Here is a 26,004-nt window from a genome sequence, read left to right as displayed (position 1 = left end):
TATTTTAGTAATTTCACATTAATTATAATTTATAATATATATATTATTAAATATATGTTTCAGCAAAATTTGTATAACGGTTTCCTCTCAATAAAATTTATATGAATCATTTCCTTTTAATTTAGCTTTTCTCCTTTTGCCGTTTTATGTGTAATCTGAATTCTCCTTTTGCCATTCTATAAGTCTGTAATCTGAAATCTGATTATCTAGAACTAGGTATATTTCAAATCTAAATATAATTCAATTGATTTTTCTAGCTGCATATGTTGTTTCTTTGTTCGACGGCAATAATTATGTAAATTGAGGCCTAAATAATCATATTTCAAGCTCTAAATCGGTACACATAAAATTCAAAGAAGGAGAAAGAAGATAAGCTTATGTAATTCAATGGCTATGGCGGTTCTGTCGTTGGAATTCTTTAACCCCAATTCTTTATTTGATGTGTATGTGTTAATAGTTTTATACTATTTTTATTAATTATTGTTCGTAACTGCAACTTTTTAGATTTGAGCAGACTGTATATTTTGGTTACTCTTTATTGTTTTAGTTGTGAAGTATATAATATGAACTTTATCCTTTTTGTGTATAATTTATATTTTGCTATTCTTAGTATAGAAATATCAAATATTTTTCAATGGTTTATTTATTAGTTAAGTTGTCATTGATCTTACCTGTTGCCATTGCATCAGTAGAAAGAGCATTTTCAGCAATGAAGATCATAAAGACTTCTTTACGTAATAGCATGAGAGACCAACTATTGAATGATTGCTTAGTTCCTTACATCGAAAAAGATGTGTTTGTTAAAGTTAATTACTAATAAAATTATTATGCACCGATTTCAGAAGATGAAGAATAGAAGACAAATGTTATGATGTGATTACATTTAACTTTTACATTTTAAACCTTACAATTTAATTTATAATTTTTTTTAGTTTAATTTTGGACCCCCCCATGATAAAATTCCTGGCTCCGCCACTGGCCATACATCAATTATTCTATTTTTTATGGACAGAGGAAGTATGAAATAATACTCCCTCCATCCCATAATATAAGTCACACTTTCCTTTTTAGTTTGTCCCACAAAAAGATGTCACATTTCCTTTTTAAGAAAAAGCTCCCTCTCACATTAATATAAATATACTATTCCGTCCCATAATATTATTTCTTTTATTATCGATTTATCTTCTTCCAAATGAACTTTTCACTGGCATTAAAAACTTCTTTTATAGAGTAGCTTTAATTCCTTGAGTCATCTATTGAGATGCGTACAAATTAGTATGGGGAATAGTCCCTACGTTCGCTAACGAATACCCTTGATAATTAAAAAAAAAAACTTTCTTTTTTCAACTTTCTCTCTTGTTTTTCTCTCTCATTCTTCACATCCATGTTTATCCTCTCACATCCAACGTCAATGTTTTTTCTCATCCTCATCTTTTGTTAGATTTCATTTTTGTTTACTTGCACAATTACGGATAGAGTTCTCGAGTGGGCTGAGGCCCAGCCCGGCTCAATCTCATGCCTGAGGCAGACTGGCTGGGCTGAACTTTTTATTAATTTTGCTAGGCCTGGCTCGGCCCAGCCCAAATACAAATAAGCAAGTGATTATTAAATTAAATCCTAAACTATTTGATTTGTACAAAAAATTATTTTGAAGTTTCAATATATTAATAAAATACTCAAAAATAATTGTATCTGACAATAATATCATAATAAAAGTAAATATAAAAAATATTTATCAACGCAAGTAAAATCTATACATGAAAAATAGAAAGGCATGATTTAACTAAAAATGATGACTAATAAATAAGTGAACCGACACTAATTAATTCATGTCCTTTTATTTTATGCATGGATTTTAATTGTGTTGAAAGTACTTTTTACATTTATTTTTATTATGATATCATTGTTAATATGATATAATTATTTATTGAGTATTTTATCGATCAAATACTCACCCGTTTGTTTTATACTATATTAGATTCATAGGTATATAAAATAATAATAGCACAATCGTATATTTGGATTTACCACGATTGATATTTTATTATCATTAAAATTAATTTGATTTCAAATTCATATTTTTAAGAAACAATGATAAAAGGGAGAAAAAATAAGAAAAAAAAGGTAAAAAATAACATAAACAAATATCATAAAGAAGGTATATCCGATAAAGTATTTAATATCGTTTCAGTTACTATTTTAGTTGTACATATTAATGGGTATGTTAGTATGTAGTCACGCACAACTTTGCCATCAACTCAAACAGTAGCTAAAAGGGTAAAAATGCCCGGGAATAGTGCAAAAGTCCTTCCAACTGATTTTACTACTATATCTATATGTCCAAGGACTAACGGTATTAATAAAATTGTCTAATGATCGAAAACGTTACAATCCAATTGTGTAACAACCTTTTCAATAGTTCTCACTTACAAAAATATAGACATAAACATATCACAGCCTATTAGTTTAGTTATTACTACTACTCCACAAATTAAAATGCCTATGACCGGGCGACAAGGATAACTATCGTCACGATCTAAACCTACCACTAAGTTGGAATCATCACATTCTTAAGATAAATATGGAATTGTTACTAATCATGGTTGCCGACATAAGAACAAATAATTACGGCTAAAATTAGAATAATTACGTGACTAGCACATGAGAAAATAGGCGAGGCCCATGTTCGCCATCTCTCAAGATTCTTCTTGCCATAATAAATTTTCTATTTTTAATTCAATCATGATCACTTATGTACGTAAAGTTAAGATTTCTGGATCTTATTATACTTGAAAAATGGCTACATGTATAAGAAATCAGCACCAAAATTTGTGTCATTTTAACTCATTATAAAATGAGTCCAAAATCTTACTCGTTGGATGCCATATTTTCTGTTTTATTAGTATTTGTTGTTACAAATATATTGTAATTAGGTATGAGCTTAGAATTCTATCTTAGAATTCCATATTTTATTATTTATTAACTAATTCGATACAACATTTTGTTTGTAGAGGGTAACATCTCCCCTCCCAAAAGTTCCCACCACAGAATTAGTTAATAAATTAATAAAATAGGTTCATGATTGTGATATGAATGAATGTACATCCCCATTTTTTGGATCGATCTCCCTTGATTGCGCTAGTTTTTAACTTTTGCAGTCAACGAATCATGCATTTTAAATTCGAAGGCTAATGGAAAATAATTCAAAAGGTGAAATTTTGAAGTAAAATGATGTTAATTTAATATAGAAGTAACAAAAAGTTAATGTCGACACTTTTGGATGATAGATATTTGTTTGGTTTATTTCATAATAAATGCCGCATATATTGGTGTATAGAAGCTTGAAAACAAGATTCTCGAGCAAGTGTGGACCTTAGCGAATAGCAATGAATCATAAATGTGGACCTTAGCTGAAAATTTTTGATTTCAGATGAAATTTGTTGTAAAAAATTACTCCAGTACAAAAAAAAAAAAATTAGCAGGATTTAATACAATCCAAAATAAGGGGCTGAGTATAGAAAGTAATCTGAAATTGAAATACAAATTGAACGTAATGAAACAAACTGAGTTGATGAATCTTATTTTGACAAGACGAGATACGTCCCAATAGTGCTCTCGGAATGACGTGTCGTCCCTAAAACTGTAATGATTTCGTTTTTAAAGTAGCAACACTGCTAGCAGCAAAGCTTCGACAAACTGAATGATGACGACTTTAATATAAAAAACAAAGTTGAGAGAAAAAGCTTATGATGCATATAGAATGCATGTTACTTGTTAGTGGAGTAGGGTTAGACTCAACGCAAACATTAATTTTGTTATTATTGTTGGAGTGTAACTGCCGAGGGGTTACATATGTGGCAGCGCTGGAGCTAAAGGTTGAACCTGGACAGATGTATTTGGACATGCCTCAGGTCCATGTTCGTCTATGGATGTGGACATCCAACGTGTCATCCATGTTTGCTTCGTCACGTAATGTTGGCTTAGATTGGGTTGGTGGTCTAAAAGGTTTAAATTTGACTCGGATAAATCTCAATTGCTAAGTCCAAGTCCAAGTCCAAGCCGCAAGACGCACGAGGTACGACCCCGCCCCCGGGGCACGGGGTGCACACAACGTCGGCCTTGGCGAGGTAGGGAGGGCAGTGCGCGTGTGAGCTCTGCGACCCCTCTTTGTTCATTTTAATTATTACATGGAATAATTAAGTCTATTAAGTACGTACATATTTTAGTGATGCTCTCAAAACTAATGTGGGAAGATCAAATACATTATTTGTTAATCTCTTGATTTTCTCGTAGCTCTTTTATATCTGGCTTATTATGAGTCCGTAATCAACTTTAATTCATTATTTATCCCTAAAAAGAAATCGGTTTAAAAAAATGCATATACCACAATGATCTGCTCCGTAATAAATATAATGTGATCAAAACCCTTAACCAATCACGAATTGACAATAAAAGTTAAGTACTAATACTAGTATTGAAACAGTATGAGTTACATACAAGTTTTTTTCATATGAATTAATAGTTCCCTTTAAAGTTAGTCATACGTATTTCATTTTGATAAGTTTTTTTTATGAGCAGAGAATTTTATTTTCCATTAATAATAATATAATTAGTTTTTTTATTTCCATCTTTTACATATTTTTATCAATTTCAATTAAAATTTATATTTCACACTAAAACTTGTCTCGTTCTTGAATTCTTTACTTTTGTTGGACAAATGATTTATAAAAAGTGAAGCTCCGAATCCTAATTTTAATAAGTGAATAAAAAACTTGAATTGCCAGAGGTAAAAACTTTAATTTAGCCAACTATTAGGCTAACTGTTAGCTGAAAAGATCGATCTTTAACCATGGTTGTGGAGTAAATTAAAATCTAAAATAAGATTGAAAATGCTAAAAACAATAGACGATCTTAAATATATGATCAATTCAAAATTATATCAGTAGCTGAATCAAACAATTTCTTTCACCATACTCCTACTAAAAAGAGGTTAAATATGGAATAATAATAATAATAGCAGTATTTTGTGGACAATTTATCCCTAAAATGTTAAGAAAAGAAAAAAAGAAAAAGAAAAACTAATCGACCTCGTGATCATCATCAACGTCCTGGTAGAGCACCAAATCCAAATGCGTACGCGTCCTTGTGAAATTCCCCTGCGCAGCGGCGGAGGCGAAGGTAGTCGGAGAGGAGGCATTCAAACTCTCGCTCCACGTCCTCCTAATCGGAAAGGAGACGCTATTGGTTGGAGATGCGTGTGTGCAGTGTTTAACCCTATTATCCTTGTGCAGAGCGCACTTGCAATTCTTATGGTACGGCCGCCTCTCGATGCTCATGTCTCTCCCGGAGATGCAATGGAAACCCTCGCCGGCCGCACCCGCCGACATTTCCACCGATCAATTCGGATCTCTGCCTCTTTAATTGATTTTGATTTTGTTGATTTTGATTTTGATTTTGAGAGAGAAAGGGGGGCTTTGGAGAGTTTAGTGGCGATGAATGAATATTAATTGGTGGTTTATAAAGGTGTGATTAAGAGGGATTTTGTAACTAATTAAACAGCCACTTAATAATTAATGGGCCTCCACACCTACTTCATTTTACTATACCCATGCCCATCAAATTGGACTTTCTTAGATATTTCTCTGCGTCTAATTTAATTTCATTATTCATCATAATCATAATTTTGAATGCCTATAAATTTTTTTAAATATACCGGTTCCATTTTAAAATAACACTGTAACAAATACCTTGACTGTTTGAACGTTGAATAAAATAGTAGGAGTATTAAAATTTTGTTTTAGCTTGCATTATTTTGAAACAAGAAAATTACTACTATTATAATTAGCCCTCATCAACTGCCCTATGTTCTTCACAACTAAGACTAGTAATTTATGAATACTCTTCTCTGTTTCGCGTTAATGCAGTCCTCCTTCATTTAATTTAATTAATTTTAAATTTAAAAATAAAATAATTAAACAGTAAAAAGGATAAGGTTCAACGGCATAGTGCATCCAATTACACTTGCATATTAGGTCATCTACAATCCATGCCTATTTTTTCAACCACAATTATTTTGTTGAATAACAAGAACTCTAACAACTTAAGAGCCATGTAAAATAATGGAATTTTTAAAGTTTTGGACTCTATAAATTTAAGTACGAGACGTCCAGCAATGCAACCAAATAATTTATGTTTTATACATATTTAAAAGGAAGTTAGAATACTCCTACCTTCCCAAAGTATTTAAGACATTTCTTTTAGTCATGAAATTTAAGAATAGATGATTTGTTAAAGGTTAAAATAGAAAGAATAAAGTAAGGGAGATAAAGAGATAGTAAAATAAGAAAGATAGTAAAATAAGAGAGAATAAAGTTTTTTACCAAAAAAAGAAAATAACTCAACTATATTGAAAAAAATAATAATAAAAATACGATTCAACTATTTTGAGACGGGGGAGTAATATACTCTCTCTTTGATGAGCTGTATTATTAATTGGTAATGTACAAAGTAGTACGTAACTAAAGAAATTCAAACCTACTAAAATTTTGGCCGATCCGATTAAATTCATCATACATGATTTAATTAAGACGGAAATAAATAATAACATGGTGTTTCTTCACGGGTTTCCAATTTCACAATCATGAATCACCCCCTCCTTAATAATTATAGCTGACCTAACTCTAAATTATTTCTTTGTTAAGAATAATAACACAATGCACAACTTAACACCTATAATATATTGGATATTTCTTTATCGATCTTAATGACTAGGATGTAGGATGATCTCACATAAATTTTAAATTAACACCAATGTCAAAGAGATTAAAAAAAAAAACTCCATGAATACATGCATATACTATGTTGTAAATCTGCACATTTTTATTTTGTCGTGCTAATTACTTTAACGAAAACGAGATTACGTGTCTTGGACATTTCAAATGGCACGTTTCTATAACAACAAAAAAAGGAAAAAAAAATCTTGTGTGGCAATAAGGAAATTTATGTGAAGAATGTCATGTTTGGTAGGGGTGATAACTCATCTTAGGATGAAAATTTATGAACAAAAATGACATTTTTGTTCATCCTAGATGAATTATTACCTCTATCAAACATGGCTTATATATTGCAGACTGTGATGGATACGTTCTAGTCTTCTAGATATGACGTCTATAACCTAAAAATTAATGTAATTACAACGTTCTAGTTTTTTTTATATATATAAAACAGGGCAAAACCAAATGCTCAAGTAGGAAAGCTAGACGAGCAAGAAAAAAACAAAAGAAAAAGTTCTACCTGCTTTACTACTACCTCTGTCCCTGAAAAGTATGAACATTTTGTTCGGCACGAGTTTTAATTAATGCATAATTGGTAAAGCAAGAAAAATAAAAATAAAAAGTAATTAAAATATTGTCAGTGGATAATGAGTCTTATTTCATTAGAGAGAAGAGAGTTTCCACAATTAGAAAGTTCATACTACTTTTCAAGGACGAACTAAAAACGAAATAGTTCATAACTTTTCAAGGACGGATGAAGTATAAGATTCAACCAAAAGGCACTCACAAATAAAAACTGAGTAAAAACAAGTCACGTAAAACACAATTTGAATGCACTGTTAAGCACAATTATTGCTCAATTATTTAAATTCGGTTTGTGTAATTAAGTATTGAAGTTTGAGGTTCGAGTCCTTCGTGACACGGTCTTTATATTTAAATTTATTTACCATAAAAATTTTTAAAAAAATGAGAAAAAGTGTTAGGTGTCTAGACTCCAGTGTGTAAAACTCCGAATTGGCCACTTTCATCATGAGATATACGTATATCTTGCTGTTGCAATAATTCAAGAATATTTCAGGTACAACATTAATAATTAAAGAATAGTACAATCAAGCATATCGAGGACATACCACACTCCACTAATTAGTTAATAGTACTAACATAAATTACTTTACTCGAATCACAGCTTGTCTTGTCTAAGATTTCAATACTATTAACACCTCAAACTGGATTTTGATTATATTACATACCAAGAGCATTATTGTTTCCAACTCCAACTAAAATATTTCTCAGCTACAACTTCAGATATAACACATTATAAAGCCAGCAATTAAGGTCACCATGATGGATTCATTCATTATTAAAAATAAAATAAAAAATTTAACATATATGGATTCCAAGAAATGTTAGTTATTCTTGGTTAACCAACTCCTTTAGAAGGCAAAAAAAGAAGAGAAGCCAAGAAATGAAAAAATGTGCTGGTGTGGCCCTGATCCTTTGCAGTGAGGAGATGGTCTACTCGAGCTTCACCGAGGAAAAGAGATAATGCACGAACCAGAACGACGAAAGGAAGCCAACCGTGCCAGTCGCAAGCATCACAGCGAGGGCCATGAAGAGCGAGTATCCAATGTAGAGCGTTGCGGAGACAGGTCCACTCAAGCTCTTGAGGTCAAACACGAGGTAATTCAGCGAGTAGAAGAAGATGTACATAGCAACCGAGCCAGAGGCGAAGAACGATTTCCACCACCATCTCCAGTCCTCCACGCAAAGATGCATGTACGTTAGAACCAACGACACCTCTGCACACACCACCACTAGAAGCATCAGCACAACGAAAAGGAATCCGAACACGTAGTACACACGCCCCATCCACAGGCACGACATTATGAAGAAGAGCTCGATGAACAGCGTCCCAAACGGAAGTGTGCCTGCCCCAAGCACCAGAAGCCAGGAGGGGTACCGCTGAGATGGGATTTCTCGCGGGATTTGGTTGCTTCGGAGAGGATACTCAATATGACCCGCTTTTGCACCATAGTAACCGCCTACGAGAGTCAACGGGATAGTGATGCAGAACCACAGCAATATTAAAACAACAAACAATGCCAAAGGGATAGCTCCTGTGCTATGACTACCCCATAGCAGAAAATTCAAAACAGTGAGTATAAGGAAAGCGATTCCCGGGAAGAAACACGCGACCTTCCACGACACTCCAATCCATCCCTTGTGATCGCCACACCAGATAGTCTTCCACAAACGAACCGCAACATAGCCAGCTGCGACGCCAAGAATCATGTAGAAGAAAATCATCCCGGTAATCAAAGTCCCCCGGGAGGCAGGGGACATAAACCCGAGAGCAGCAAACAAGATCGTCACAACCGCCATTCCAAGAATCTGCACTCCATCTCCAACCATGACACAAAGAAGGGACGGATTAGTAGGCGCACGAAAGGCATCACCCACGACAAGCTTCCATCCCGACAACTCTTCGTTCATATGCGCTTGGCTCTCCTTGTCCACCTCCTCGTATCGCGTAAGATCCCGCCTCACAGTCCTCAGAAATATCACAAGCACGATACCGGCCAAGAAAGTGATAACCATTAGAGAATTGAGAATTGAGAACCAATGCACCTTAGCCCCCTCCATCTTCAAATACGCATCCCACCTCGACGGCCACTTGATATCCCTCTCCAAAAACGAGACCTCATACGTAAACGCCACCGGCTCATTCTCCTTAATCTCCATAGCAACAGTCCCGGGATCACAGCTAATCGAAGATGGATAACCGCTATACATCTTCAACTTCTTCATAGCATCAGCATTGTGGCGAAAGCTACACGGAACCACCTCAAAACCGACAACCATGTAACCAGGCGCATCGGACGCCTCATTCTCAACGGTGGAGATCACCTCCACCGCATCGCCAGTGCCCATGACACGAGCGACATTAGTCTCCTCGTACTTATGAACAAGAACCGTGAACTTGAGGTGGTTGAACGCGTAGTACGTGTCCTGCACCTTGACGCCAACGGGATAGCCCGTCCACCACATCATGAAACCATCCTTCTTAGTGTACCTAATTGCAGGTAAATTATCAAGAATCACATTCACTTGGTACATTTCATCAATCCTTTTTTTCAAAAGGGTGAACTCATGGGCTGACAGAGGCTTTGTTTGGCAAAGGAAAATGTCGGTCTCGTTCGAATACATCTTAAACCGGTATGGAGAGTTCTCTATCCGGTCGCCCATTAGGAGCTCACCGAGATTCTCCGCGCTATCCTTGATGCCCTCTTTAGGCTGACAGAATGGCAAACTGTAATAGCTGAAGGGGATTTCTGTGTCAATGGAAGTTAAGGAATTGACCTTCATATTCAAATAATCCCCAATTCCATACTTGTGAGGGTAGCTACCGGGGAGATAGAATCCTTGCCCTAATTGAAACAATGCTACCAAAACAAGCATTGCTAAGATCTTCAATTTGTGTAAAGATTCCATTTTTATCCTCTGTTTTCCTAAGCAGATCAAGAAATCTTATTAATGGATATTTATATATATATGAGCATGCAAACACCATAGATCGAACCTGATTTCAGATTGCCTTCGTGTAAGGATGGATAACAGATTTGGATGGGAGGAAAATGAGAGAAGAAGTGGCAGTGTATGTGATGTGCCTATTTTTGCGTCGCTGCATGCATTCATATATTTATATTAAGTAGTAAAAATTTTAGATGTGTTTAGTTTTGTGTCTAAAAAGACCATAATTAAGATTTTTTTGACCATTTAGTGTCATAAAAATGAAAAATTCTACTCTCTCCCTCCGTCCTATAAAAATAGTCTTCCTTTACCATATTTGGTCATCTCACAAACATAGTCATCTTCCATTTTTGGCAAGTTTTTATTTCTTCAATGACGTGATTCTCATTCTCCACTAAATACTCGAATCACTTTTTCTTTCTACCTCTCTCTTACTTTATTATTTTGCATTAAAACCCGTGTCATCCACTAGTCACACACGTTCACACATAGTGCACACATTCTTACATACACACTTTCACACACAGTGCACATATTCCTACACACACAGTGCACACATTTACACACACAATGCAAACACACATTCACACACGTTGCACACTCATACACACATTGCATGTAGTGTGTGGATTGTGAGTGGTGTAGTGTGTATAAGTGAGTTATGCATCTCTGTGCGTGTATGTGTGCGTAGTGTGTTTTTAGCGACCGTGTGTAGTGTATTTGTGTGTGCGCGCACGCGTAGTGCATTTTTAGTGAGTACGTGTATTTAATAATTGTGCAACATGTGTAGTGTGTGCGCACAGAATTTTTCAAATTCAGTTTCATATCAATTATTTTATTTTGCCAAATAAAAGATTTGGCAAAATTCGAAAATATATAGCAATCGACATCATTCCAGACTTTCAGATTAAGCATTGTGATTTTCTTTAAGCATTTCGATTAATTGGAAGACATCATATAGGGCCGGCCGGTGAAAGAGAAGAAAGAAAAACAAAAAAAGAAGAAAACAAAGAATCAACATATATATTCATTAGCTTGCCCTAATGCATTATTTCCTTTTAGTTGTTCTGTTACAAACTTACAAAGACAGTTAAAAAGTAGTGATACACGTGTACTTAAAAAGAAGAGATGCTGCATGCAGTTTAAATACCAAGCTAAAGACATTTTAAATTAGACAAGAGGGAAAGAGTTTTCCCCCCTTTCACAAATGGCTAAAGAGTTGCATTGTTTTCACCTTGAAGCGCCCAACCCCATTGATTTTGGGCGCCTGACTGCACTCAAAGGATCGACGATCCCCTGAGCATCCCTGCCAAGTCCCATGCCTTCAACGAAACCCATCCTCGCCATCATTTTCGACCCAAATCCCTTCGTATGCTTCTCAAACGATCCCATCTTACTCTCCTGAGTCATTTCCTTAATTTTCATTGGTTTACGATTGGTTTCAGAAGACCTGGCACCACCACGTCCAGCTGATTTGGTCTGAGGTGCTGAGTTTGGAGATTTAATAGTAGCTTCAGGAGCCTCTGCGCCCAATCCAAGTGATTTAGGCCTCTGAGACACTTCGATGGGCTGTGCCATGCCCTGACCGTCCTTACCTAGGCCGCCGCCTCCCACATATCCCATCTTAGCCATCATTTTCGACCCAAACCCAGTGGTGTGAACCTCAAATGCACCATATTCCACTGAGTTGGACGCAGGTTTGTCTCTTGTGTCACTTGATTCAGTGGCTTTCAGCTCAAATATTTCGGTGTTCATAACACCACTAGAGATGAAAGAAAGGGGCTGGGCGGAATAAGAGCCTGTTTTACCTGTCTTGTTCCTTTTACCATCCTTGCTATCAAGGTAGGTAGCGGAGTTCTTACTTGGTTTTCTCCGGGAAGATTGGGAGCCAGCAGGGATGGCAATGCCACCTTTGGCAGTCTTCTTTGCGGTGGATGCATGTCCCTTGACAGGCTTACCACCAATAACAGAGAAATCAGGTTCGTCATCATTAGCTCCTATCAGCTGAAACTCAGAAAGCGATTACTTTGTTAAGTGTTACAAGTTATTAGAGGCTCTAAAGAAATTTGGAGACACTGAGGAAGAAAAGGAAACAAGTTCGCTAAGAACAAAGACATTTGCACCCAATACCTTCTCCAGGCGAATTTTATCACTTGAAGAGGGCAGTGATGTGTGATGTGTACGCAACACTGTCACAAACCTGAGAAGCAAACACCATGTTACTTTATGATACAGTTCTCAAATGTTTGCCATGATGAAGAAAGAATGATTTGGAGATAATACAAGCCACACAATTCTTGTCAAGAGTATGATTGTACAGTATTTGCAGAAACCCCACTTTCAAATGAGAAAGACATGCAGAGCTGTTTGTGTTTCTATAACTTCATTAAATACCTTTTTTGTCAGAAAACATGGTAAATATGAGAGAATTGGCAAAATTACCTTTCCATATACAATCAAAACTCTATAAAGTCAAATTTTGATCCAGATAGAACTCTAAAGTCAGTAACATTATGACTTGCAAAATACCATCTAGTAAACGAATTCATATCAACTTATTATTTGTAACAAGGTTAAGATGGATTATCCCACATGGAAATTTTTTAGGGAACACGTATGAACACAAACATGATTTACCTCTTCTTGCCGGATCCTTGGCACCCACTTTGCAAGCGATAGATTGCAGCTAATCTACGAACCTATAAAACAAAAACCATAGATTACATATCCAAAAATGAAATAAAATACAACTAGAACTAGAACTATGATCTCACTCTTGAGTTTTGAGACTCCTTGTAAATTTTTAAAAAATTACAAAAAAGAGATTCATCAATCAAAATTCTGTTTTGTGCACCTGTATTAAGCCTTGAAGAGCAAAATTCTGAACTGTTCTTACTTAAAATGTTAGTAAAGGAGATGTATATTGTCAAAACTTTCACAAGCCTAAGTATTCCATGATAAAAAAAAAGTTACATATGAAAACCAAGGCAAAAAAAAAAATTGTACTCCCTTCGTCCCATAAAAATAGAGATTCTTTCCATTTTGGTCGGTCAAATGAGGTGGGCCCCATTCTCCACTAGCATACTCTAATACTCCCTCGGTCCCACTTTAGGAGTCCCGGTTTACCATTTTTGGGTGTCCCACTTTAAGAGTCCCGGTTGAAATATTCCATAAATGGTATTAGGCACCACATTCCACTAACTTTTTTTTCACTCACATTTTATTATAAAACTAATATAAAAAAGTAGGACCCACAATCCACTATCTTTTTTCACCAACTTTCCTTTACATTTCTTAAAACTCGTGCCGAACTCAACCGAGACTCCTAAAGTGGGACGGAGGGAGTAACATTTTCTTTCAATCTCTCTCCTACTTTACCCATTATGCATTAAAACTCGTGTCGTCCCAAATGTCTCGATTTTAATGGAGCGGAGGAAGTATTAAAACTACAATCTTTAATGGGAACATATTGCAAGAGGGTTCAGCAGAACATGAGACACAGTAGGTCACCAGCTGCAGAGCAAAAGACCATACCTGAGTACAATCACGTGGATACATAGGAGTGAAGGAAAGGATATCCCCACCATTAAGAACCATTTGCTGCATTTTCTGCAACAAAAAAAAGTATTATAGCATTTGTGAGTGTTGATTTATACATCTATATTGCCAATAGGAATTAGGGAAAATAACATGAAGTCACAGAACCACATTGTTTGGCCTACCAAATTTATCTTTTGGAGATCTACACCACGGTTCATCATTCGGTCTCGACGCTTTGTTGCAATGGTTTCCTTACGTTGTTTCTTTTTTTCTCCTGAAATGCAATGCATGCACACCACGCATTCAGTAAATAAAGAAAGCTTACTCACATGAAGAAAAAACAATAAGCAAAGTAAACATAATACCCAAATGAGACTCTAAAAGCACAGTATAACTTGAAAGGCAGTATATTTATTTATCAAAACTCAACCATTACGAAACAGAATGAAAGGCGAAAGGTGACTTTTACGGACTCCCTTGATGCAACCAGTGTTATTAAATAGATACCATGGCGCTATACTATAGCAGTTTTTCAGAAAAACACCATCGCGTCGTGGACTTTGGCAAAATGCCACAGCATGGCATGTCAGTTTTCACCTGTGGCAGCGTATGGCGGCCGCCATGCCGTGGTACCACTGCGGTTATGGCGGCCGTTTTCTCACATTCAACCCATCAACCCAAATAACCTGACCCATAAACCTAAATAACTCGGCCCAATAACCCAACCCATTTACCAATTTAAAATAGGGTTTTTAGCTTAATTCAACCTCCTCCAGATTTATCAGCATCCACAACCTCAAACCCTGTCCCTCTAAAAGAAATTCTGTAACAGTGTAACTTCAAACAAAAAAAGAATGTTCAAACTAATTTGATAGAGTTAGCAAACTAGATTCTTAAGCCTGTTAAATAAACTGGACTCCTAAGTTCGTAAAACAATATCTTGCAGTAACTATACAGTAAATATTTATTTCATGCTTTGGTAGTATTTTTCATGCTATGTAAGTTACATTTGAATAATTGAATTTAATTCCTACTGTAATGGCAATAATTTCTACTGTAATAATATATGACTTTATGTTTTAATTGATATTCTAAGATTCGAAAATATTATTTTTTTTTATCATTTTCTTAACTTTTGCATTTTATATTTAATATTCTATATACCCCTCCGTCCACGAAAAGTAGTAGTAGTATTTTTTTTTTCATTTTGATCAGTCCACCAAAATTAGTCCCCATCATTTATGGAAACTTTCTCACAACTTATTACCCTCATACATTTACTTATTTATAACTTATACCTATGTGACCCACCACTTATTACCATCACCACTACTAATGATGTGGGTCTCATTTTTAACTAACACTACTTCTACCACTTTTTCTCTTTCTCCTCCATACCCCACAATTGTGCATTAAAACCTATATCATCCACCGCTAGAACTATTTTGTTAGGGTAGATAACTCCAAGATAGACCGAAAAATAACAAAAAAATGTGTTGTTATCATGTTTTGACTAATCTATCTTCCCTACCAAACGGTCTCTAAGGATATTTTATTTATTTATCAACTGTCATATCCCGGCCATAACCTTGTGGCAGTTTTTAGGCCGACTGCCATAAGCCACTAACATTGATCTGGAATAATCTTTTAGAAACCAATAGAGGCTATACAGAAGCCCTTACCTGGCAATCTCCTATGCTTTTTGCTCTTGCGAGCCTCAGAAGGCCATGTCTGCGATGCTCGAGCAACATGTTTTTTCTTTCCAGAAATAGCTCTAATATCTTTAATAAGCAATATGTCGTCTAGAGCAGATGGCTTGGAAAATTTAACAGGAGTTGATTTTGTATTTCCTGGTCGATATTTTCTAAGTTGTTCAGGCTTTTGCATGCCATACTCCCTTGACGCCTCTTGAAGATCAATCCCTCCCAACTTTTGCAGAGTTTCATCAAGGCTGTTTTCAGAACTGTCCTCATCAGAAACATCAGACATTTGCCCCGTCAGCTGATCCACATTGATGAAGTTGCCAGACCCACCAATTCCCTCAATATAATCTTCAGCAAGCTCATCGTCGATGTCTGAACCACTATATGACGAATCATCATTCTCAGAAGTTCCAGAGTCAACTTCTGATAGAGATGATCCTGATCCATCATCATCACTTGATTCTTCATCTTCTTCTTCAGCCTCGTCATCCTCATCCGAGATATCGTGTGTATATATTTTAGCGCCTCCAATTATCACATAACCTGAATCTTCCTTTGGAGACATCTCAGCCATCAAATCCTCAGCTTCCTCGGAGGAAGATAGGTCATCAGAATCATAATCTTTCACTTCCATTTTAGACGAGGATTCTATAACATCAGCAGTCGTGTCCATTTCATCACAAAACCCCAACCCCCTGTGTGAGCTTTCATCAAGTGTAAAGTTAGTCGTGTAGTCATACATGTACTCTACACTAGGAGTTTCCTTAACGGGCCCCTCATCTAGGTAGGCAACAATGGGATTCTTCTCTGAACTGATCAACACTAGAGGATTTGATGCATCAAAAATCTTGTCCTGATTTTCAACTTCATCTACAAATGCATTTTCCTGGAAAGTACCACAATTCAACTTTATCTACATCTAGAGAACTACGAACCATAAAGGTATCTCATGGATTCACATTTCTGATGCAAAAATAATTTTTTAAAAAATACACTTGACATTTGGTAATAATAATAATAATCATATTTCTTAATCTACAAGGATTTCAGGTGTAGCTAGTTAAAAAATTATCGATTTCCTATCAAAACTGCATCATTCAATTTAGACTCATCAAAACTTGAATCAAGTCAGCTAATTTGAAGAAGCAATCAAACAATTACCAACCTGTGGATACTGGTAGCCAACAGCATTATTTCTCCTGGTATTAGTCTCGCTCCTCCGATCCTGAGCCGGCCATGATTTGGAATTAGAATCGCTTCCTTTCCCATTCCCGGATCTCGAATTCCCATTTCCCCCATTATTCCGCTTCCGCCCTAAACAAGACAAAACAATAAGATGCGTCCAACAAAAATCATCACTAGAAAAATTTACAGAGAGATAAAGAGACCTCTAGAAGGGGGCGAATCGAAGGGGGTCCAATCCGACAAAAAACCACCTTCCACGAAGAGGGCGGAGGAAGAGGAACCGGGAGGCCTTCGTCCCCGGCTGCTATTTGATTTGTTAAGCTTTTTTCTGCTTTTTCCAGCCATGGATAATTGATAAAAAGTGCGTGAAGGTTGATAATCGGTGGCGGGGCGGTGGAGCAGCCTGGTTTTGTTTCTGATTTTTATCGGATTCTAAACAGAATATATGAATAATCCGGTATCCTATGCGGCGGGTGTAGGTTTCGTGTTGTACGTTTGCCAATTTGGCATGAGAATAGGGAAATTTGGGGGGTACAAGTGCGCAATGCGTTGTTGAATCGGCTCGCGATGTAAGGAATCTATTACAAGATGCCTTTTTCATTTATTGAAATATTATATTAATTTCTTTTCTTTACTAGTCAGATTAGAAAGCTACATAAAATATTCTATTTCTTGAGAATCAAGGAATGAATTCCATCGACTTGCAAACTAAATTTCTTTTATGGCCGATCTTGAGAACCAAGGTATGAATTTCGTCGAGTTTCAAAATAATTTTCTTTTATGGCATAATCACTGATCAGATCAGTCAAGCCCAATTTAGACTGTGATGTATTAAGGCGCAATACTAGCATGGCAAAGAAGATTGATACGTCCTCCGTCTTTCTTAGTAATGTTTTAAACTAGCACAATTATTAAGAATTACAATTGAAAATAGTAAGAATAAGTTAATGGAACGTTGGTTAGTTTTACAATAAAATATAAATAATAATGAGTTAGTTTAATATATGGACCACATAGTGATCCACTATTAAAAATAGTAAAATATGAAATGTGACAAATTTTATGGGACGAACGGAAATAGAAATAAGCAACAAATTTTTTGGATATAGGGAGTTACTTTTTGTTCTTAATGTTATGAAGCCGTCTACTTTTATCCTAAAAATGACGATGTCGTTAAATTTGACGGTCAAAATAATCTTGATCCGATTAGTAGCTAGTATTATTAATTAAACACATAAGATTAGACTAATGTTCATTTGATTATAAACACAATCATTTTACAATTGGGATATTGACATCTAATATCATGAAACTTTCAAAAAGTTGAGTTTTTCCCACAAACTTTAAAATCGACAAATAATATCACGAACTTTACTCTGAGTTTGTTATTTCTCACCAATAAAAATATTCTGGCTATATTAATAGATTGAAGAACAATTTTTGAGGATGTGCTTCAAGAAAAACTATCTTCAAAGATTAAAAACTTGAAGCTCTCGGAGTTGTTGTCGAGAAATTACGAAAAAAAATTCGTAAGATAATATTATTTGCCTTAATTTTTCCATTGGTGGGAAATAACAAACTCAGGGTCAAGTTCATGTTATTATTTGCCAATTTCAAAGTTTCGTGGGAAAAATTCAACTTTTTGAAAATTTCATGATATTAGGTGCCAATATCACATTACAATTTTGGTTTAGTACATGCTCATATTTTTGTCATAAATTGAAGGGGTCTGATGTGAAGCAAATGTTCGATCATTTACACTTAGGTTTCCTACAATTTTTATTTATTTAGACTCATATTTGGATTAACTTTTCTTTGCAAGTCGAGATTCGATGTGAAAATGAAGCTAGAACGAAGCTTAGATAGAGAATAAGCTCAAAGAAAAATCGTGCAATTTGTCCAATTTGAGACAGATTGCCCTACCTAGTCGGGCACCATTGAGCCACCATCTTACCGGCCAGCAACCTAGGCTGCTGCCCAGTGACTTCCATTTGGTCGGGTGGCTTTATGCCCATAATTCTCCCTGGCCGGGCGAAGTTGTGCGATACATTTTTCAGTTTATATCACCACTTTTCGAGCATTTATTGACATTTTAAATTTTATATATTGTATTTAAGTTTCTAATATTACTATTATTTTTATTTCAGAGTTGTGGCTGTAGGCTAAGTTGAGCCAATGACTCTAAACAAAGACGTTATTTGGGATTCAACTCAATGAGTTTTAGGTCTTATTTCTTTTTATTTTAGTATTTAAAAATAAATCACGGTTTTGTTTACTCAATTCTTTATTTCGATACATTGTTATGAATTGAGCATTTTTTATGTAGTTTTTTGTTGTTTTGTGTAAGAGTTACATGGAGAGATGAGTGATGGATAATGGATGGATAAAGTCATAAAACCAAGGCACCCACCCGAGCGTACTATGGACTTTATGTCAAGTTTGGTGAGTATTCTTGGCCTATACTATAATCAGCCAAATGACCGTTGAATGAGGCTGAAAGGCAAATATTCAATGGTTTGTCGACTTGAATGCCGTGATTGAAGTCAATGTTATGTTTCTACTTTGTCCATATAAAAACAAGGAAAAAGTCCCGTGACTATAATTTCGGAAGTTTGTTGTTTGAATTAGAATGAATTTGACCTCAAATTCTTATTTTTTTTTCCATTCAATATATATACAAGATCCCATATTTGAACGTGAGAGATATATAGATAGATCGATAGAGGGAGAGATGAACACAATCGCGGAGGATGTGTTTGTGCAATGGTTTGAAGGGAGCGTTGCATCTCAGAGAAGAGATAAAGAGCGAAGGCCATATCACAGATACTGTAGTTGTGCGCTGCACAAATCGGGATCGGGAAATGCATGTTTTCATCACAGGAATGTTAGAATGATGAAGAAGACGCAGCCATGGAATCACTGCTCTTTGTCTCTAGAATGGAATTCCAACACCAATGTCTTCACAATAGGTAGAATTGATCAATGGTTGATGTTAGTCTAGTTTCCATATATAATGCTATTGGCCTAAGTATAATCCTGCCTAATTTTTCATTAATGCGATCACATCAACCACATTTTAGTGTAATTTATTTCAGACCATACATTTTTTATCTGCTCCAATCTATGTGGAATCATAAATTAAGTAGTCCCTCCGTCCCAAGTAAGATTACTCATTCCTTGGACGGTACGAGATTTTATGTATTTTACTTCCTCCGTCTCAGAAAGATTTTCTTACTTTGATCGGGCACGAATTTTAAGAAATGCAATGAAAAGTGAATTGAAAAAGTTAGTGGAATATTGGTCCTACTTTTATATATTAGTTTTATAATCCATCCGACCCCGATTAAGAGTCACACTTTTCCATTTCGGTCCGTCCCCAATTAAGAGTCACACTTCATTTTTACCATAAATAGTAAGTAAGTCCCACATTCCACTAACTCAATTCACTCACACTTTATTATAAAACCAATATTAAAAAATGGGTCTTACATTCCACTAACTTTTTCAACCAACTTTTCTTTACATTTCTTAAAACTCGTGCCCGGTCAAATTGTGACTCTTAATCGGGGACTGAGGGAGTAATAAAATGTGAGTAGAAATGAGTTAGTGGAATATGAGATCCACTACCAAATATGGTAAAAAGTAAAATGAGATAAATTTTGTGGGACAGACGGAAATGGAAAAATGAGACAATCTTTGTGGGACCGAGGGAGTATGTGTTAAGAGGAGAGAGTAAAGTAATAGAGATGAAATAAAGTAAGAGATAAATGTGTTTCCATTTTAAGTAATGGATCATCTTAATTGGGATAAATTAAAAAAGGAAAGTGAGTCATCTTCAATGGTTCGGAGGGAGTATTTATATAACATTGATAAAAAAAATTTTCTCAATAATAAAAAAAAGATAATACTCTACTACTTTTCATCCGTTCTCAATAGATGTCTCATATTTGACCGATTCAGATTTTAAGAAATATTCCATTTGTCCCATAAAAGATGTCATACTTGTGGGACGACACAAGATTTTAGGAAGTTTTTTTTTTGTTTACTTAGTGTAAAGACAAAATATAATATTTATATTATTTTGTGAGAGAATTTTTTCTAAAATAGAAATGTGACATCTTTAGTGGGATAAACTAAAAGAAAAGTAAGACATCTTTTATGGTTCTAATGGAGTATTTAACTTTGTGAATGAAAAGGGATGAAAAAAGTTAAATGGAATATGAGTCATAATTTTATATATTAATTTTATAGAGTAATAAAATACAAGTGAGACGAATTTAGTAGATTATCAAAAATAGTAAAAATAAAATGAGATCATTATTTAAGTCGACGACGAAATACAAACATTTAATGGGGGGACTAGAGTAGGGTTGGGGAAAAATATAGAAAAAATGATATATCGCTCGTATCGTATTGAAAAATATCGAAAATGTATCGAATTTTCGGTATATCGTAATTTTCGATACGATACGGTATTGTATCGTAAGTTTTCGATACGATAACGATATGAATTTCCTTATATCGCGATATATCGTTTTATATCGAATATATCGAAACATATTGAAATTCAATACATATTGAAGTTTAAAATTATAAATATATATAAATCCATTTAATTCATTCATATATTTAGAATATATATATATATATATATATATATATATATATATATATATGAAACCCTAATAAGAACAATATTTATTTTATTGTGTTGACGTGTTATTTTTCAGTTTTGAAATTATATTTTTCAATATATAAGTATTCGATACGATAACGATATTGATATTATCCATATCGAAAGTTCGATATATCGAAATTTGATATATCGAAACTTTCGATACGATAACGATATGAAATTCTTTCATATCGATATTTTCGATATGAAACACGATACAACGTTTTCTCGATCCACCCCTAGACTAGAGGAGGAAGTACTTTTTTTTGGACTCGTGACTCCTGGAATAGACAATGACATGGTTTTAAAATAAGAGAAAATTGACTCTTTTCTTATAATTAGAGATAGAAATATTTACTTTATTAGTCCTAAAAAATATATAAACCCAAAAATGACATAGATTTAGTGTGCAATTAGAGAAAAAAATAGTAAAAATAGTGTTAAAGGATGGTGAGGTCCAAAACTAGTCTATTTTTAAAAAAGGGATAGAGTATATAATTTCATACAGGCATACAGCAACAAGTGTGAAAATGATAAAGTTATGTACCCCACACCCAAAATAATCCAGTGCATGTGGTATCCAAGCATCCCACATCATAACCACACTATCTTCCTTCCCTCCATCTCCACCATGCACCACCAATTCCCATGGCCACTTTCAATCTCCCACCACCAAATCCCATCTCAGCCCCCCACCACCACCACCCTCACACCCTCCCCCTCAACCGCCGCTCCCTCCTCTTCCTCTCCGCCACTCTCCCCCTCCTCACCCCCCTAACCACCTCCGCCTCTGCCGCCCCCCCTCCCCCGGACACCACCGTCACCGACCGAGTATTCCTCGACTTCAGCATCTGCCCCTCCTACTTCCTCAACCGCACCCTCGGCGAGTCCGACCTCTCCCTCTGCGCCCAGCCCGAGCCCCTCGGCCGAGTCGTGCTCGGCCTCTACGGCAACGTCGTCCCCATCACCGTCGCCAACTTCAAGTCCATGTGCACCGGCTCTTGCGGCTCCACCTACAAGGGCACTTTGGTCCAGAAACTCTTGCCCGGCCAGTTCTTCGTGGCGGGCCGCCAGGGCCGCAGAGACAAAGGAGATGTTAAGCCCCCCGTGGGCCTGATTAGGAACACTGAGACCGTTGATTCGAAGGCGTTTCTGCTCGAGCACTCCAGGCCCGGCGTGGTGTCGTTATGCTTGTCAGAAAACGACGACGACGATGACTTGAAGCTCAGTCCGGATTACCATAATGTGGAGTTCTTGATCACCACTGGGCCCGGCCCTTGCCCGCAGCTTGATAGCAACAATATTGTGTTTGGCTCTGTGCTTGAAGGTTAGATGCTGCCTACATTTTACTATATATATATATATATATATATATTCTTGTGACAATTTAACTTTGGTGGCATGAAATTGGAATTAATTTGTCCAAACATTAGTTTTTAAGTGATGATAGTATATAGTTTGAGACTCTTAGGCAATCCATTAATATACTCCCTTTGTCTCTTAATATGTGTCCCACTTTGACCCGGTACAAAATTTTAAAAATATACTACCCTCCACCCATGATTAAATGTCTCTTATTTGACCGGTACAAATTTTTAGAAATTGTTTAACTTTATAAAGTAAGTTGGTAAATAAAAAGTCAATGGAATATGAGACCTAATTTTATATATTAGTTTTATAATAAAATGTGAGTGGAATGAGCTAATGGGAATGTAGAGTCCGCTTACTAAATATAGTAAAAGTGAAATGAGACATTTATTGGCGCGGACAGACGAAAAAGGAAAAAATGAAACATTTAATGGCGGACGAAGGGAGTAATAGAAATTGTGTTAAAAAAGTTATTGAAATGTGGACCCTACTTTACATATTAGTTTTATAACAAAATGTGATTTAGATTGCGTTATTGGAATGTTCCACTATAAAAATGAAATGGGACAACTAATACGATACTGACCAAAATGAAAATCTGTTACATGATAGGAGATGAAGGGAGTATATATTTGCCGTGAAATGATGTAAGGCGTGGAAGGTCTTGAGATTATGATTCTATAATAATTATCAAGTTAAGTAGTATACTAGTTATAAATGTGAGAATAGAGTAAAATAGAACTAGTACTTACACGAGTAGTAGTTTTGACTTAGAAGTAAAGTAGTGTTGATATGGATGCAAGTGATGGGAAAAGTGATAATACATGGTGCAGGATTGGATGTTGTGAGGGCTATAGCATCGATTCCGACATATATACCCGGTGAAAGAATCCGACAGTACAACGATTTGGCAGAGTTTCTGGGAGATGGAAGAGCTAAAAGTGCTCGTGCAATCTGGAACAGACCTCTTAAGACGCTCTATATTAGCGATTGCGGAGTTATCAAAGTTGCAAAACCTACCCTTTCCCCTAGTCTTCCTTGAAATTACATCTCACTCTATCTACTTCATTTGTGATTGAGTGAACTTATCCAAATAAAATTATTTACACTGCTCCAGATATTTGGAGTATCTCTCTAGCTCGCTATTTCTGTTGGTTTTTGATATGTAGGGAGTACTATGTAGAGTAAAGGATAATCTGAGAAAGATTCAAGGTATATTATATGTACTCCAAATGAGTACAGGTTAAACATATTGGATTACTAATTAGTAAAAACACCTTATTCATTGTAAAACTGTTACATTTGATGTATGTAGTTGAAGAGTCTAGCAACATCTAACTTATTTGAGAGTTACAAATTTATTCTTCAACACCTCTTCTTAATTTTTAACTCGAAACTGACTTCAAAAAGCAGCAAGTGTCTATAAACTACCCGCCTTAGTTAAGCTGTCTGCAAATTGCTCTTCGGTGTTGACAAACTTAGCTCATTTTTATCTCAATGTGCTTTGACCCTCCATGAAAAATTGAGTTCTTTGTCATTGCATGGCCGATGAGGACATTGTTGTGCCATTCTCTTGCTCCTGATGAACATCGATTAAAATACCGTTGGTTGCTTATTTAATGACCAAGACATTATTTTTGATCCCGATGAAAATATATAACCGGATTTCAAAACATGAGGTTCACTATAAGGGCGTTTTAGTTCACTATAAAGGTGTTTTAGTTCATAACACGGATTTGAAAACATAGAGTGAACCAAAATGCCATTGTATTGAACTTCGTGTTTTCAAAATCCATCTAATATAGTCCTTCCATATTTTTATCTAATGGGTGAAATTTGGTCTCTAATAATGCATTAAGATGTGGTTATGCATTAATCACTCCCCTTTATCAAATACTCCATCCGTCCCAATTAGGTAGATGTCAACACTTTCTTTTTTTATTTTTTCACGAATGATGTTACATTTCATTTTTTGAAAAAAAAACTTTCTTACATTAATATACTATAAAAATATATTTTCTCTCTTCACTTAATACAGAAAAAATATCTCCTAAATTCTGGTGTCATCACCCACCCAAATATGACCTCTACCTTAGGACGAAGGAGTAATTACCATTGCTTATTCCAAAAATTCATGAAGCTAAAAGAATCAAGTTTGATGACAAAAGTGAAAAATGTATCTTTGTGGGATTGATGATCGAGTAATAGGTTATAAATTGTATAACCCATTCACAATGAAAGTGACCATAAGTAATGATGTTGTCTTTGAAGAAGATCAAACATGGAACTAGAAGCATAAGAAATTATACGCGTTCAGCCAGAAGGTGCACGTAAAATCGAAGAACCAGAATCACCTAATCATATCCAGGTCAGGTACAAGGCCAAGATGAATGCGCAATCTGAGTGATTTATATGAAGCTACTAAAGAAGTCGATGAAGCCATTGAGAAAATGTGAATTATATTTGTTTCTATATACTGATCATGTGGCTTATGTAGATGTTGTGCAAGACATGAAATGGAAGATTACAATGGATGAAGAAATTAATGCGAATGAGAGAAATGATACTTTTTCATTGACAGCACTGGCAGAACGGCGAAAAGCTAATGGTGTGAAATTATTTAAAATAAAGAAAAATGTTAATGGAGAACTGAGAAGGTATAAGGCGAGGTTGGTGGCAAAATGATATATAAGCAGAAAACTGAAATCGATTACAGTGAAATTTTGCTCTCGTTGCACATCGTGAGACAACTATACTCTCCCCGTCCACGAAAAATAGTCACATTTTGCCATTTTGGGATGTCAACAAAAAATAGTCCAATTTCTGAAAATGAAAAGTTCCTCTCTCATACTTTTTCCACCTCTTTTCTTCCTTGCTTTATTTACTTTTTCTACACACCTCTCTTACTTTACCTATTTTTTCTTCTTCCTTTTTACTTTACCAATTTCTAATTAAAATTCGTGTCATCCACAAATGAGACTATTTTTTATAAATGAAGGAAGTATTATTTATTTATAGTCGCCTAACACAATTGGAAAATCTATCAGCTTGATGTGACGTCGTCATTTTTAAATGGTTGGCTTGAAGATGAAATTTACTTGGAGCAACCTAGAGGTCACGTGAAATAAGGAGTCGAAGATAAAGTCTACATATTAAAGATTAAAGAAAACTTTGTAGACAATGATTTATCTTTATTGTTAATTAATCATCCAATATGGTAAGTCTATAA

At 35.4% G+C, this 26,004-nt stretch overlaps 3 protein-coding genes across 4 annotated transcripts; 1 reads left to right on the top strand and 2 right to left on the bottom strand.

Annotated features, from left to right (window-relative positions):
- Positions 1-8,113: 8,113 nt before the first annotated feature.
- On the bottom strand, positions 8,114-10,405 carry LOC125190762 (transmembrane 9 superfamily member 11-like). 2 transcript variants are annotated; one of them, XM_048088151.1, is made up of 3 exons: positions 10,354-10,405; positions 9,934-10,282; positions 8,114-9,846 (listed from the first exon to the last, which is right to left on the bottom strand). In XM_048088151.1, exons 2-3 carry the CDS (start codon positions 10,263-10,265, stop codon positions 8,289-8,291), a joined length of 1,890 nt encoding a protein of 629 aa, XP_047944108.1. In that variant the 5' UTR covers positions 10,266-10,282; positions 10,354-10,405; the 3' UTR covers positions 8,114-8,288. The 2 variants fall into 2 exon arrangements, with proteins under 2 accessions (XP_047944108.1, XP_047944107.1); XM_048088150.1 differs by having other exon boundaries at positions 8,114-10,282.
- Positions 10,406-11,307: 902 nt separating this feature from the next.
- LOC125187677 lies at positions 11,308-17,254 on the bottom strand. The gene is made up of 8 exons (XM_048084301.1): positions 16,936-17,254; positions 16,713-16,861; positions 15,527-16,433; positions 14,027-14,118; positions 13,839-13,913; positions 12,942-13,003; positions 12,435-12,504; positions 11,308-12,308 (listed from the first exon to the last, which is right to left on the bottom strand). Exons 1-8 carry the CDS (start codon positions 17,075-17,077, stop codon positions 11,535-11,537), a joined length of 2,271 nt encoding a protein of 756 aa, XP_047940258.1. The 5' UTR covers positions 17,078-17,254; the 3' UTR covers positions 11,308-11,534.
- A 4,786-nt stretch (positions 17,255-22,040) lies between these two features.
- On the top strand, positions 22,041-23,912 carry LOC125187678 (peptidyl-prolyl cis-trans isomerase CYP28, chloroplastic). Its single transcript, XM_048084302.1, has 2 exons — positions 22,041-22,734; positions 23,609-23,912. Exons 1-2 carry the CDS (start codon positions 22,056-22,058, stop codon positions 23,815-23,817), a joined length of 888 nt encoding a protein of 295 aa, XP_047940259.1. The 5' UTR covers positions 22,041-22,055; the 3' UTR covers positions 23,818-23,912.
- Positions 23,913-26,004: the final 2,092 nt, after the last annotated feature.

The sequence above is a fragment of the Salvia hispanica genome, chromosome 5, assembly GCF_023119035.1.
Source record: "Salvia hispanica cultivar TCC Black 2014 chromosome 5, UniMelb_Shisp_WGS_1.0, whole genome shotgun sequence".
NCBI lineage: Eukaryota > Viridiplantae > Streptophyta > Magnoliopsida > Lamiales > Lamiaceae > Salvia > Salvia hispanica.
The sequence above is the reverse complement of the archived record's forward strand: the minus strand, read 5'-3'. Positions and strand labels throughout refer to the sequence as shown.